This window comes from Lissotriton helveticus, chromosome 12, assembly GCF_964261635.1.
Source record: "Lissotriton helveticus chromosome 12, aLisHel1.1, whole genome shotgun sequence".
Classification (NCBI taxonomy): Eukaryota; Metazoa; Chordata; class Amphibia; order Caudata; family Salamandridae; genus Lissotriton; species Lissotriton helveticus.
Genome location: NC_136073.1, coordinates 354791427 through 354807873, shown reverse-complemented (window position 1 = coordinate 354807873; position 16447 = coordinate 354791427). Strand labels below are relative to the sequence as shown.

Here is a 16447-nt window from a genome sequence, read left to right as displayed (position 1 = left end):
GTAGGGAACCTCCAGAGGGTATAAGAGCTCATTCTACCAGGGCTAGGTCTGCGACTTCTGCATTGTCTAGAGGTGTACCTGTTGAGGACATTTGCAGAGCCGCGACTTGGGCCTCCCTCCACACTTTCGCGAAGCATTACTGCTTGGATACCGAGGTGAGGAGGGACGGCCACTTCACGCGATCTGTCCTCCAAGATTTCCTGGTGTAGCAGTGTGGACACCCTCCTCCGGGAGTGGGGACTGTTGTGGGACTCTATTCACAAGGTGAGGAATCCACAAGGCAGATGTATCTATCAGAAGAACAAGTTACTTACCTTCGGTAACGCTTTTTCTGGTAGATACAGTGTCTGCCGGTGGATTCCTCACTGACACACCCGCCTCCCCGTTGTCCACTCTGCTATACCTGGATTTATTTGTATATTTATTTCTATATTTATTGGGTTTTTGATACCTTTGTTACGCACTATGTGTGCTATTTTGGTTCGTATGTACTATGTACACTGTATATATGTATATTTCTTGTCATTGGTCCGTCCGGGTGCCTCGAAGGCACGGAAAAAAGGGCGGAACTGATAAGGGGCCTAATAAGGGGTCGGTGACGTCAGACCGAGTCGCGCGCGATGCCGCGTTCCTATGACGTCGTCTACGCCGGCGTGCTACGAAGAAAAATTCCGAACGTTGCTGACGCAAGGGGGATATTCACAAGGTGAGGAATCCACAGGCAGATACTGTATCTATCAGAAAAAGCGTTACCGAAGGTAAGTAACTTGTTCGTCTCACCTAGGACAGCATGTGGGTGTGCCACAACGAGATGCCTCCCTTGACTTTGTGTAGTGAGATCAAATTATTTTCAGCTGTACACAGGTACTCATTCGAGGGCCAGTTATAGTCCCAAATTTAGGATGCCTGTTCTTGAACATTGAAAAGGTATGCAGGAACATAGTTGCTGCAATAGCTGTGGACCTCCGACCAGGGTCAACAGATTTGTTTAGATCATGGGTACTCACAAACTTTTTCTCGGGGGGTGGGGGGGAATTTACAGTGTGGTTTGTGTCCGAGGGCCACACTGATGAGGAAGGGGGTGGAGCTAGAACAATAAAAAAACTGTGACCATGAGGTTGAACAGAGGTGCCTGCAGAGGACGCCTTCGTTCACTGAGCCACCAGACCTGTCATACACACATCTCTCTCCCTCTCTCTCTCTCTCTCTCTCTCCCTCCCTCTCTCTCCCTCCCTCTCTCTCCCTCCCTCTCTCTCCCTCCCTCTCTCTCCCTCCCTCTCTCTCTCTCCCTCTCTCTCCCTCTCTCTCTCTCCCTCTCTCTCCCTCTCTCTCCCTCTCTCTCCCTCCCTCTCTCGCCCTCTCTCGCCCTCTCTCGCCCTCTCTCGCCCTCTCTCGCCCTCTCTCGCCCTCTCTCGCCCTCTCTCGCCCTCTCTCGCCCTCTCTCCCTCTCGCCCTCTCTCTCCCTCTCGCCCTCTCTCTCCCTCTTGCCCTCTCTCTCCCTCTCTCTCTCCCTCTCTCTCCCTCTCTCTCCCTCTCTCTCCCTCTCTCTCCCTCTCTCTCCCTCTCTCTCCCTCTCTCTCCCTCTCTCTCCCTCTCTCTCCCTCTCTCTCCCTCTCTCTCCCTCTCTCTCCCTCTCTCTCCCTCTCTCTCCCTCTCTCTCCCTCTCTCTCCCTCTCTCTCCCTCTCTCCCCCTCTCTCCCTCTCTCTCCCTCTCTCCCTCTCCCTCCCTCTCCCTCCGTCTCCCTGTCTCTCCCTCCGTCTCTCTGTCTCTCCCTCTCTCAACCTCTCTCCGTCTCTCCCTCCATCTCTATCTATTTCTCTGTCTCCCTCTCTGTCTCCCTCTCTGTCTCCCTCTCTGTCTCCCTCTCTGTCTCCCTCTCTGTCTCCCTCTCTGTCTCCCTCTCTGTCTCCCTCTCTGTCTCCCTCTCTGTCTCCCTCTCTGTCTCCCTCTCTGTCTCCCTCTCTGTCTCCCTCTCTGTCTCCCTCTCTGTCTCCCTCTCTGTCTCCCTCTCTGTCTCCCTCTCTGTCTCCCTCTCTGTCTCCCTCTCTGTCTCCCTCTCTGTCTCCCTCTCTGTCTCCCTCTCTGTCTCCCTCTGTGTCTCCCTCTGTGTCTCCCCTCTCTCTGTGTCTCCCCTCTCTCTGTGTCTCCCCTCTCTCTGTGTCTCCCCTCTCTCTGTGTCTCCCCTCTCTCTGTGTCTCCCCTCTCTCTGTGTCTCCCCTCTCTCTGTGTCTCCCCTCTCTCTGTGTCTCCCCTCTCTCTGTGTCTCCCCTCTCTCTGTGTCTCCCCTCTCTCTGTGTCTCCCCTCTCTCTGTGTCTCCCCTCTCTCTGTGTCTCCCCTCTCTCTGTGTCTCCCCTCTCTCTGTGTCTCCCCTCTCTCTGTGTCTCCCCTCTCTCTGTGTCTCCCCTCTCTCTGTGTCTCCCCTCTCTCTGTGTCTCCCCTCTCTCTGTGTCTCCCCTCTTTACCTCTCTCTCTTTACCTCTCTCTCTTTACCTCTCTCTCTTTACCTCTCTCTCTTTACCTCTCTCTCTTTACCTCTCTCTCTTTACCTCTCTCTCTTTACCTCTCTGTCTCCCTTACTCTGTCGCCCTCCCTCCTCCCTCCCTCCCTCCCTCCCTCTGTCACCCTCCTCCCTCCCTCCCTCCCTCTGTCACCCTCCTCCCTCCCTCCCTCTGTCACCCTCCTCCCTCCCTCCCTCTGTCACCCTCCTCCCTCCCTCCCTCTGTCACCCTCCTCCCTCCCTCCCTCTGTCACCCTCCTCCGTCCCTCCTCCCTCTGTCTGTCACCCTCCTCCCTCCCTTCCTCGGTCTGTTACCCTCGGTCTCCCTCCTCCCTCACTCTTTGTCTCCCTCCCTCGATCTCCCTCCCTCGATATCCCTCCCTTTCCCTCCCCCCCTCGCGCTCCCTCCCATTCCCTCCCTCCCTCTACCTCCCTCCCTCTACCTCCCTCTGTCTGTCTCCCTTTCCCTCCCTTGCTCTCCCTCTGTCTGCCTCCCTTTCCCTCCCTCCCTTGCTCTCCCTCCCTCTCCCTCCCTCTCCCTCCCTTTCCCTCCCTCCCTCTCCCTTCTGCTCCCTCCTTTTCCCTCCCTCCCTCTCCTTACCTCCCTCTCCTTACCTCCCCCTCCCTTTCACTCCCTCACTCCCTCCCTCGCTCTCCCTCCCTTTCCCTCTCCCACCCTCTGCCTCCCTCTGCCTGTGTGTGCCCGGGCATACACACAGCCGCATCCGAGAAGTTCACAGATCTTTAAAAGACCATTTGTATGTTAATGAGGCTTTTGTATTTCACCTCTTAGCGCCCCTGCAGCTCCACTCTGACTATCACTGGAATGCCGGGCCCCCACAGAGTAGCAGAGTTTCTCAGTCACGCGCAGTGTTTGGAGCCACTCTTTATTTTTATTTTTTTTAAACACGGGGTAAGATGTCTGCAAGATCCTCGGGCCGCCAAGGAAGGCTTGCCGGGCCACTGGCGTGCCGTACTATTAGTACCCGTGGTTTAGATTAACCTGGAAGCATGGCACACCCTGAAATCTTCACAACTTCTCAGTCAGCTCTTTCAGGGATTGTTCTGGAGTTCAATTAGTGTAAGTAAAACATCAGCGAAAACCAAGGCTTGAAAGTGTTAAGTGTCAAACATCCCGAGCTATGAGCTCTCGATCCTCCAACAACAATTGTTGAGGACCATTCACCTGCTGCACCTTCCTCTTTCCCTGGAACACCGAAGCACCTGCACGCGTCCGTGCTGAATATTCTCCATTGCCTCCTGCTCAATGCACGATCACTCTGTAAGCATGCCACAGAGATCTGGGATACCATCACCTCCCTCACCTCCGATGTCACCTTCCTCACCAAGACTTGTCTCAACCCTGCTTCCGCACTCGACAGAGCAGCTGCACCAGAAGGCTATACGAGTGTCCACCGACACCGAATCTGAATATTCTCCACTGCCTTCTGCTCAATGCATGATCAATCTGTAAGCATGCCACAGAGATCTGGGATACCATCACCTCCCTCACCTCCGATGTCACCTTCCTCACCAAGACTTGTCTCAACCCTGCTTCCGCACTCGACACAGCAGCTGCACCAGAAGGCTATATGATTGTCCACCGAGACCGAATCAACAAGCACACAGGTGATATCCCCATCATCCACAAAGAAACCATCCTCTGCACCATCACCATGAACGACTGCACCCCACTCATCGAACACCTCATCGTCCAACTCCAAACTGAAAAACCACTATCAGAGACATCCTCGCCTACAGACATCCAGGACCTCGCCCCAGCTTCTACAACACCATCCCTGAAATTCATCTCCCATCACACCATCGACTTCAAGCACTACATCTTCCTTGGAGACCTCCACTTTCACCTTAACGGCACCAACACTCCAATCCTACTGTTGTATGTTGGAACCACGCAGGCATTTACCATGCCTGCCTTAATGCAATCCGAACCAAAAATGCATCTTTACAACGCATTCCTTTACCACACAAGTCATTACAATGACTTGCCTTAGGGAAATGCTTGACTTTAGAATATTATAAGTTACTATTACAACTCCAGTCTGAACAATGGTAGGGAAAGTGTTGGACTTAAAGTCCATTATCAGTCCAACAAAGCTTTCCATAAGGCAAGTCGTAACGACTTGTGTGGTAAAGGAATGCGTTGTAAAGATGCATTTGTGGTTCGGATCACTTTAAGGCACATCCCAAACCTACTGGAAAGCATGGACATTATCGGCCTCTCCCAAATTGTCACCAATCCCACACGCTTAGCAGGGCACTCGTGACCCCATCTTAATGGCCAGCGACAAAGTCAAGTATAGCCATGCCATTGAGCTCACCTGGACAGGCCACTCCATCGTCCACTTCACCATCACCGAATCCCCAGGCTCCACCACTAAGCTGCCCAGCACTCAACACCGCAGCTGGAACAAAGTATTTGAGACCCAGTGGACCGATGCCCTTACTGCAGCCCACCCCGACACCTCCACTAACTTAGAACAAGTCGTCAACAACCTCTCCACCTGGAACCCAAAATTCACCAACAGAGTAACCCTCGTCAAGTTTCCAAACTCAAGAAACCACTCCACCAAGCCAGCTGGCATACTGCAAAACTGAGAACCACTAAATGCACATGCAAGCGACATGAAATGTGGGGGCGCACTACCAGTGATCCCACGGACCGTGCTACTTTCAAGTCAACCCTCATCCAATACCACCATCTCCAGAAAAAGATGAAAAGGATAGCCTCACCGACTGCATTGAAGTCCGCTCCAACCACTGCAAAGAACTCTTCAACATCATGAGAGAGTTATCCAACCACCTCATCTGCCGAAAGCATCCTCACCCCCTCCCAGGAGCTTTGGCATACCCTGGCAGATTTCTTCCAAAACAAGATTGCCACCATCTAAAAAAACTTGGTACCCCAAACTACTGCCACCGGCCCCCTCCATCGCCTCGCAACCACAAGTCCTGACCCTACCCACCGACTCACTACCTGGGACTAACTCACCACTCGACCCCACCGCCATCATGAACTCCATCCACTCGCGAACACAGTCTGAGCCCTGTCCCCACTACATCTTTAACCTCGGGAGCAATATAATCCGCAATGTGCTCACCACCACCTTCAATGGATCAATCCTTCCTCGAAGAATGGAAACACGCAGAAGTCCAGTCCCTTCTCAAGAAACCCTCTGCCGACCCCAGATGCCCTAAGTACATCCTCTGTTGTAAACAGTGCTTCGAGCAGCTGAACATCCGCAGCTCTGGATTTGGGTAAGGCTGCAATGCATGGATATCGGTCGCAAGCATGTCGGTTCTTTGGCTCAACTTTGTACAAATTCTGATAAAAGGATTGGAATACCTGAAGCTTGCCATCGTCAATACCTGATGCATTCTTCACTTCCGAAACAGAGTCTTGTGCCATGAAAGCGTTTGGGTTGCTGCTATATATTCCTTCCTTCATGGTAGTGCTTCACTTTTACTTACATATAATTAGCCCTGTCTGTTTCTCTAGCACAATCTCTTCTCTCAACACTCTAATCCTCTGGTAATTTGATGTAAAAAGGCACGTTTAGTGTGGATTTTCACTTTCTTCTATTTCTTGTATTAGTTTAACTAGTAGAGATTCCCTCATATTAAGGTAGATGCTGCCTCAATAGCACTTCCCCTCACTGACACCTTCAAAGCATCCCATAGCGTCTTCTAGACCTCACTCCCGCAACCTCCAATTTGTGTGGGCCAATTGTAACTCCACACACCAAGCAGTAATCAGAACTAGTATGCAGGAACTGGTACATGAAATGTGGGACCCCAAATAGGCATTATTCTACCAGCAAATAATCTTGGCTACATCTAATGAAATGCCAAAAAGTTGAAGAAGTCAGAGCCCCTAGGATGCCAATAATGCCGCATCTCTTCAGATACAGGTCTTCTAGCCGTTGTTTTTCCTCTCTGGAAATTGCTGAAGTCCCATCGCCTTCTTCCTCCCCTGCCCTTCAGCTGCTGTTGGGACTGATCTTTCCATGAGGACATGATAACATTAAGGTTGTCACCAGTAATAAATGGACCTAAATAAAAGCCTAGTTTCTTTTGAATGGCATGTCTCAGGAAAGTTTATTATTCCTGACTAAGGGCATACACTTAGGCCAATGATATTGGTCAACCATCCTAGGTGCCATTGGCCACTTTCCAGTCGTCTTCTTTGCTCCTTCTTCTTGCTGCTTCTGCAAACGTGGTAATATCTGTTCTTCCACCACTATTCTTGAGCCCAGAGAGAAATATTGCTTTTGAAACAAGCTGGATCTTCAGCCTAATCTTTTTGTACAAGAGGCATCTCGTGATGGAAGCAAATAAAAGCCATTAGGGTGCACATCTCATGCACAACACTTAGGCATTTGGCAAGGCTGTTTAACCTCTGATATTATAAAAAATTAAAATCAACACAATGGGTAGTTCTGAAGAGTAAACTCTGCCTTATACACTGTCTCCCAAGATCAAGTTGCTGCTGGCAAGCCGAAGGATGGAGAGAGGGGTTCTTGTTGCAAGGGTATGTGTCACCCACACTTCTTTCCCTTCCCCAACAACCAGAACAGAAACCTTTAAAGCCAACATTTCAGTTATCTCCAGATTATTTCTAAATTAGCTTCCCTGTTTATGGATAAAGATTCCATTACCGCCTCTCTGCCCCACAGTGGGCCCAGAACAATGATGAAACATAAGCGTGCATGGGCGTCTAGCCCTTTTGACTAACCAGCATAACTCGCCGCCCAGCAACCATGTCTTGCACACCACCAATCTAAGCAAGGCCTCGCCAGATACCCAAGATCATTTTGGCATGATTAAACATGTCAGTAGACAGAAGACAACTTTAGATCCCTAGTTTCTCTTTGTCTTGGTCACCACTGTCTGCAAAGGTATTGTAAGGCTTTCTACTTGCTTTCTGCTCAAAAGACTGAAGAATCCAAATGATTTCTGTGTTGACTTCTCTGAACCTTCTGCCAACTTTTGCAATGTGAAGACATGGCCCAGTCTTTCCCTGGACCCGAACTGCTGCCATTGACCGTATCCAAACCCAGCATGTATTGAGAATCTTTCAAGGATGGTGGACAGTGTTCTTAGCCTCTCACTCGATCATTCTAGAGGGGTGGCCACATCTGTATTTGATGCCTTTGCTGTGCAAGTGATCTGTGACATACTTAAAGCTGTGTATCTTGCGAAGGTTCCCTCTGATATGTTTAGGAATATTTGCATTTGTGAGCAGTTCTAGGTCCCAAGTGTGCTATTGTCATCATTAATTGTTTTGATCACTAAAAAAGTGTATTGGCACCAGTATTTGCATAAGTGAGTCTTTGCCTCTCATTGTCTGTCACCCGTTGTGCTCTAAAATGGTATCCACCAGGTCTAAAATGTTTTTGACTATATTATTTATCTAGACATCATATATGACACATCCATAGAAGCCTGACATCACCCAAAAAAAAGTTGGTAAAATAACCCGAAATAAAAGCCACCATATGTTTTAAGTATTGAGTCTAGTTCTTGTTAAACCTAGCAGTGACTTACTTGCTTCTCAAATTTGCCCAATGTCTTGTTACATTGTTTTTGCAGGGCGCGGGTATAGAAATATACCCAGGAAGCACCTGTAGCTTGATCGGCAATGGCATTCATCACTGTAAGGACGGCATTCTCATCAAGGTCGGTACTCATTTGCATGTCTACTGCCAAGATATGTATAGTCCATTAGAACATTGGAGTGTTGAGAGCTCCTTTGAAGACAATTTTATTATTAGGACATTCTGCCCTCTAGGGGCGGAATGTTCTACTAGCCTTAGCTATATAGCCTTAGCCTAGTAGCTGGCTTTACCGGCCATTAAAGGCCAACTCCCTTGTTAAAGGCTTTTGCCTTCGGCTTGGGCCTTAACGCTGGAGCGGGCCTTTAATAGCCGTTATAGCCCGCTAAGGCAGGCTATAAGGCTATATTAGGACATTGGAATGTTAAGAGCTCCATTGAAGACAATCAAATGGCTCTGGTTTTATAATGGCTGGTATATGTCCGGAGCTCCAACATTCCACTGTTTGTTAACTTGTTTTTCCATTTTTAATTTAAAACATTCTACACCTAATGGGTGAAATGTTCTAATACCCTTATAGCCCTTCTGACTAGGGATATAGAGGTTGTTGAAGGATCTCTGCCTTGTTTATAGTCCTTGGCCTGCGGCTCTATAACTCTGGCTCACGGCATTTAACTACTGGTATAGCCCACAGCAGCAGGCTATAAGGCTATATTGTGAAGCCATTAATGACTAATCAAAATACCAATCCTGGTCCAACTACTATTCCATAGCATTGATGTGTGTACCACTTTTCCTCCACCTTTTGAACTTAGTTGCTCTTGCAACGTCCATACCAAATCACCCCGTTCCTTAGGGTAACAGTACTCACAAAGTGATTGATCTCTTTAATCCATTGATGCATTCAATAGTTCCCCCGTTTTTTACCTTCAGAATGACCTACTCTCTTAATTACACCATGCAAATCAAGTAACCGCTGTCCAAGAAGCAACCTTCACTAAACAATTGCTTTATTGCTGCACCATAGAGCTGCTTTAAGAACCACAAAGCTAGCTTAAATACATAAACTGCATCCCAAATTTAATGGTGAGTGATTGATTACGTTTAGAAGCAGCAAGCAAATCGAGTTACAGAATTTAAGGTGCTGTTGCCTAGGCTATGGGAAAAATTAAAATATTTTTCTGATGGATACATCTCTCTGTGGATTTCTCACCATATGAATGTCCCCTGCCCCAGCATTCCGCGGAAATTCTATTTCTAGCTTTCGCACATCAACGAGGACGTTATAATAGAACGGCAACGCTCGCGGCTCCGTATGATGTAATCGGAGCCTTAACTAGACCTAGTCGGCGTGCTGACGTCCGTTCCCTTCTTTCTGCGCCTTCGACGCACAACATTTTTTTCTAGGGACTCTCCATTTTCTTCGTGATTACTTTGTTTCATCGAATTATACAGAAATGGCTACTTCTAAGAAACTTGGATTCAAGCCCTGCAGGGAGTGTGGTGGTCACATGTCGATGGCTGATCCCCACGATGATTGCCTTTGGTGCTTGTCTTCCGACCACGACGTCGAGGGGTGTCAAAGCTGCAGGAAAACTAATCCTAAAGCTTTAAAGGAACATGAGGCAAAGCTCTTCATGGCTAAAGCAAAGAAGGAGAAGAGCGGTCGAAAACGTTCAAAGCCTTGGACTTCGCACACTTCAAAATTAAAGAAACACAAAAAGTCGAAGAAGAGGCATAGTTCTCATCCAGGGGATACTCATCAATAGTCTTAATCTATGAATAATTCCCGCCCATGTGCAGGATCTCAGAGCATATAGAAAATACATATACATATATATGTGAAAAACATATTTGCAGCCTTAAACATTTCCCAACTGGCAAAGCTGCCGCAAAATTACATGAATTAGCATACACACAGTAGAACTCTCCCCACCCCTGAGGATAAAAGAGAACAGTTAACATTTGCAAGCAACAATGCTTTATTGCCATAGGAAAACTTGTAATTGCAGGCATTTGCCAGTAGGCTGCAGTAGAGTTTAAAGAAACAAAGAAAAACGGACACCTTGCCTTTAAGGCAATAGAGTAGGGGTACCGTGCCTTTAAGCCCTGTAGGCGACCCCCTGCTCCCATGATGCACCACAGGTGACAGTTGGGTCAGTTCTTTTTTCCGGCTCCTTCTGTGAGGATCCTGGAGCTTGAGCTCTTCAGTTTTTGACTGAAATTGTGATTTTGAGTGATTTTCCTCAGAAAACTCGACATCTTCTGGTTTTCTAAGTCTACTAAGTTGTTGTTTTTGTGGTAACCCACAAAAATGTCCTGTCAGAATGCCGGCTTTGTTCCGGAAATGTCCTGCTTGTGACCAGAAGATGGCTCTGGCTGATCCACACGCAGTGTGTATTGTGTGTCTTCCATCTGCACACAACACTGACCAGTGCCACCACTGTCAAAATTTCTCTAGACGAACTCTTCGTGACAGGGAAAGGATTAGACTTCATGCCATGCTGGAGAAAGACAAAAGTCACCAGGTGGGTGCTTCTGCAGTCCCCAGGTCTTCTTCTTCAAGCAAATATGGCCAAAAAAGGTGACGTTCCGCCTCTCCTGCCACCAGAAAGAGGAAGGAAGGACGAAGATCGCCGTCGAAGAGGCCAGAAACTCTTCTGGATCACCATTGCGACGTCGAAGGTCTCCGCCGCAGTCACGTAAGTCTACGTCGAGACGCCACACTTTGGGCCCGAAGTCTGTGGCTGCTACCACCTCCTAGTCTCCGTTGACGTCGAGGCACTCTCCGCCGCCCCCGAGGGGGTCAGCGTCGAGAGCGAAGACTTCCAGGTCGCCGCCGGCTGGCGGGCCGCCGTCCTGAGGGTCTTCAAGATCCCACCTTCCGACGTCAAGGAGGTCGACGTTGAGGCGACACCAGGCAAGGTCGCCGTTGACACGACGTCGAAGATCATAGTCAACACGACGTCGAGGGTCGTCGTCGACACGACGTCATGGAGGCTCTTCAGCTGATCGACGTCGAGAAAGATCGACGGCGAAGTCACCGGGTCGATGTCGACGATCGCTGTCGAGCCCCTTACGACGTGGGCGATCGACGTCGAGAGCATCCAGACCCCGCTCAACGCCATTGGTCACACAGACGTCTTCGACGTCGAAACTTTTGCCGTCGAGGGATCAGGGGATGGTCTTTGTGGAGTCCCTTGGTTTCAGGTATTCAGGAGACAAATTATCATCTCCTGGATTGAATATCGTCGATTTCCCCGGAACCTTTTCCCAGATCTGCGGACAGATCACGCACACCTCATTGTCCTCGGGGGGCTGTATCTGGCGGTCACAGTAGTCCGGGCTCGGATTACTCCCGCACATACTCTCCGTCTGCTTCAAGAACCCCGGCCAGACCGTCTAGGTCTCCTCCTCAGAGTACCCGGGCTTCACCCAGACCAAGATCTCCGGCCAGATCACGCTCTCCAGCGCGGCCAACGACACCTATCAGGCAAAGACCTTCCCCTAGACCGAGATCTCCGTCGAGGCATCGCTCTAGGTCCAGGGACCGTCACAGCAGACATCGTGACAGGCCCCATAAGAGGCGGCGCACAAGATCTCCAACGTAGTCATCTTCCACTAGGTCATCGTTCCGAGATTACTCTCCGACCTTCTCTTCTACGCTTCCTTCACAAGTCTCGCCAATTGATGACATCGCGACTTTCTCAGATGTTCTGGGCAGGGGAGCAAAGAAGCTCAATATTACGCTTCATACCCCAGTGGTATCCACTTCTGTGATTTTTGATGCCCTTCATCATTGCACAGCGCCCAGACCTCTGCTGCCTCTGGTTTCGGGCTTCCTTGAACCGGCTATGGCTATTTTCCTCACACCGGCTGTGGTGGGGTCTGTTCCATCTAGGATAGCCAAGAAGTACAAGGCTCCGGCTGAGGATCCCTTGTTCCTCAGATCTGATCCGCCCGCGGACTCTATAATTGTGGCGGCTGGCATGAAGTCCCATTCGGCCTCTACCTCCTCGGTGCCACCTGAAAAAGACAGCAAACTCATGGACTCGTTTGGCAGAAAGGTATGCAACACCTCTGCTTCCTAAATGAAGGTAGCCAGGGCCTCTCCCTTACTTGGAAGGTGCGACAGGTCCCTCTGGGACTCCCTGACTAGCTTTACAGAAAAGCTTCCTAAGGAAGATGGACAGGACTTTGTTGAAATTCTTCAGGAAGGAGGGCTCGTAGCCAACCAGGTCATCAGCGCCGCAGTAGATGCATCTGACCTTGCGGCCCATGGCTACTCCCATGGAATTTGCTCTCGTCGTTCAGCCTGGCTCTGCCTTACAGGACTTAAGCCGATGCCCAGAAAAATATATTTAACCTCCCTTCAATGGTGCCTCTCTTTTCGGGGCACATGCTGACGACTAAATGTCCAAAATGAAACGGAAATGGACACTGTCAAGGCTGTGGGCCTAGAAAAGCGTAAGGAATTCAAGAAGCGCTTTCGCCAGGGAGACAGGAGGTCGTTTCAGCAGAGGGTTCAAACCCCTCAGTGGTCATCCCAGCCTCAGCAGAAAACACAGTTCCAGCAGCGACGTCCTGGCAGAGGCAACAATAACAAGCAGCAGTCTGCCTCCAAGCAGCCTCCTAAGCCCTGAGCCGTTGCTTCCTCCACAACTGTTCGCCACTCCGTTGGGAGGGAGTGTTTCTCATCATCTGGCAGAGTGGAATCCATAACAAAGGACAGATGGGTGCTGAATATTGTGCAGCATGGTTACTTGCTGAGGTTCAAGTCGCCCCCTCCGCAAGTCTTCCTTCAAGCAAAGCACCTTCCCCGATTCCACAGTCAGCTGCTGCGAGACGAAGTCTTGGTACTCCTCAAAAAGAAGGCCATAGAGGAGGTTCCCCCCATGCAGAAAAATCAAGGAGTCTACTCCCGGTATTTTTTGGTTAAAAAAAAAAGAGGAGCAGTCCAAGAATACAGGCCCATTCTGGATCTACCACTGCTGAACAGATTCATCAAAAAAGAAAAGTTCTGCATGCTCGCCCTGCACCAGATCTTCCCGCATCTCCATCAAGGAGACTGGATGTGTGCCATCGACCTACAGGACGCTTACTTCCACATACTAGTGTCAGTAAAGCACCGAAAATTTCTAAGGTTTCAGATCGGACGCCATCACTACCAGTATCGAGTGCTCCCGTTTGGCCTGAAATCTGCACCTCGGACATTCTCCAAATGCATGGCGGTAGGGGCTGCTTTTCTTGGCAAGAGAAAGATCTTCGTCTACCCCAATTTAGACGATTGGCTGTTAAAAATCTCCACTCCAGCTCTGCTTCAGAACCATCTTTCGCTCTGCCTCAGACTGATGGACTTGTTGGGGTTGCAGGTCAATCTCAAGAAGTCAGTACTCAATCCTTCCCAACGGATTCACTACCTGGGCGCTTCCCTGGACTCTGTACAGGCAAGTGTGTGTCCTTCGGAGGAGAAGTTGTCATTTATGCTGCTGAAGGGTCGCATTCTACTGGACACTCCCGCCCCCACAGCCAGACAAGTGTCCTCTCTCCTGGGGTCGATGGCCTCGTGCATCTACATCGTGCCCAATGCACACCTTCACATGAGGCCTCTGCAGAAAGCCCTCGAGGACCAATGGTCACAGAGATCAGGTCGCTGGGAAGACCGTGTCTCACTTCCTCAAGAAGCCAGGGACTCAATAAGATGGTGGTTGAAACGTGCCAATCTCCTTCGGGGGGTTCCATTCCATCTCCCTCCTCCATCCCAGTCACTTGTTACGGATACCTCCCTTCAAGGCTGGGTTGCTCACATGGACCAGCTCCAAGTTCAAGGCCTCTGGTCCGAAGTAGAGCAAAGCTACCATATCCACTTCCTGGAGCTTCGAGCAGTTCATCTGGCTCTCAAGTCTCTTTACCCGTCTCTGCGCACCAACTACCTCCAGGTTCAGACACACAGCATGACAAATATGTTGAATCTGAACAAGTAGGGAGGCACCAGGTCACGAGTCTTATCTCTGGAAGCACAAGCCATCTGGCACTGGCTCCTGGTGAGGGTCCTCTCCATCGTGGCAGTTCATCTACCAGGACTCCAGAACGTCCAAGCAGACTGCCTTAGCAGAGTCTTCGTAGAAGCGCTCGATTGGGTGCTCAGCGAAGAAGTCAAGCAGGAGGTTCTTCAGCTATAGGGCGTACCGGACATAGACCTGTTCGCAGACGCGGCCAATGCAAAATGACCCGTCTTCGCGTCCAGGTTCCCCCAACAGGGATCACTGGGGAACGTACTTTAGATCAGCTGGTCACAGACATTACTCTACGCCTTTCCTCCCCTGCCTCTGATACCGGCGGTGATCCAGAAATTCTACAGGACCAACACCAGGATGATCCTGATAGCGCCAGAGTGGCCATGCCAGAGGTGGTACCCGGATCTCCTACAGCTGTCGGAGGTTCCGCACCGGCGACTTCCTTGCCGTCCAGACTTGTTATCCAAGGACCAGGGGAAGGTATTTCACCCCAACCTTCCCTCCCTTCGCTTGACGGCATGGCTCCTGAGGTCATCCAGTATGGACACCTAGACCTCCCAACAGACTGCATGAACATTCTTAAAGAAGCAAAACGACCCTCCACTAGGAAGTCATATGCTTTCAAGTGGAAAAGGTTCTTCTTATGGTGTCGTGAACACTCTCTTGACCCGATACATGGCGAAGAGCAGGTGATTCTACCTTATCTGTTGCATTTAGCGAGATCAGGCCTAAAATACCCCTCCATCAGGGTTCATTGAGCTGCCATCACAGCCTATAGGAAGTCACCTTCTCAAACATCTTTCTTCCTTATGCCTGTAGTTAAAGATTTCTTAGAGGGGCTTAAGAAGGTCTTTCCACCAGTGAGGTCCCCCTCCCCTCCCTGGGAGCTTAATATCGTCCTGACTAACCTGATGAGTGCTCCTTTCGAGCCTATACATAAGGCTTCTTTGTAGCACTTGACCTGGAAAGCTGCTTTTTTAGGGACGATTACCTCTGCCGGTAGGGTTAGCGAAATCCAGGCCTTGTGTTGTAAGGAACCGTACACAGTTTTTCATGCCAACAGGGTGGTTCTGCGAACGCACCCAGGTTTTCTGCCTAAGGTAGTCTCTGACTTTCATATCAACCAGTCTATTACCTTGCCTACCTTTTTTCCCTCAACCTACCACTCCCCCGGAGAGGTCATTACACTCTCTAGATCTCCGGAGGGTCCTGAAGTTCTACTTGGCTAAAACCCTTCCACTTAGAAAGTCTAACCGGCTTTTTATTAATTATGGCAGCACTAATAATGGCCTGTCAGCCTCAAAACGGTACATTTCTCGCTGGATTGTCTCCTGTATAGCTTTAGTTTACCAACTAGCTAACAAGACCTTACAGGGTAAACCACATGCACACTCTACTAGAGGTAAAGCTTAAACTACAGCTCTCCTCCGTAATGTTCCTATTTCTGAAATTTGTAAAGCGGCTACTTGGGCGGTCTGTGCATACCTTTACCCACCACTATTGCCTGGACTCGGATACAAAGGCCGATGCCCGAGTAGGGCAGGCCTCTTTAAGGAACTTATTTGCATAAACTGTATGTGCAATGTGTAACTTATTCAGTCTTTGATGTATTATTTCTTGCTGGTCCGCGAGACTTTGGGTATGACCTTGCTAATCTATTCATAGATTATGACTATTGAGGAGTATCCCCTGGATGGGAAGGATTAGTTACTTACCTGTAATCCTGGTTCTCATCCAGGGGTATATTCATCAAAGTCATAAGCTCCCGCCCACCTACCCGGACGAGCATGATTTGTAAAGTTATTTTAAGTTACTACGGATCTACTCCGGTGTCTTGCACCTCCAACAAGAACTGACCCAACTGTCACCTGTGGTGCATCATGGGATCAGGGGGTCACCTTCAGGCTTAAAGGCACGGTACCCCTACTCTATTGCCTTAAAGGCAAGGTGTCAGTTTTTCTTTTTTTCTTTATACTCTACTGCAGCCTACTGGCAAATGCCTGCAATTACACATTTTCCTATGACAATAAAGCATTGTTGCTTGCAAATGTTTACTGCTCTCTTTTATCCTCAGGGGTGGGGAGAGTTCTACTGTGTGTATGCTAACTCATGTAATTTTGCGGCAGCTTTGCCAGTTGGGAAATGTTTTAGGCTGCAAATATATGTTTTTCACATATATACATATATATTAATATGTATTTTCTATATGCTCCGGAATCCCGCACATGGGTGGGGAATATTCATAGATTATGACTTTGAGTATACCCCTGGATGAGAACTAGGTATACAGGTAAGTAACTAATCCTTCTCGGCGCCGTTCTTCAAAGAACAAGACATCGAGGTCGCCTTCACCGA

The 16447-nt window shown here is 49.4% G+C and overlaps 1 protein-coding gene across 2 annotated transcripts in view; it reads left to right on the top strand.

Moving 5' to 3' along the window:
- SHCBP1 (SHC binding and spindle associated 1) overlaps positions 1 to 16447 on the top strand; it is a 227768-nt gene that overhangs the window by 148652 nt on the left and 62669 nt on the right. For both annotated transcript variants that reach the window (XM_078671492.1, XM_078671491.1), the window contains exon 11: positions 8113 to 8199. In XM_078671492.1, coding sequence (XP_078527618.1) covers positions 8113 to 8199 — 87 coding nt within the window. The remainder of the gene's footprint in view (positions 1 to 8112; positions 8200 to 16447) is intronic.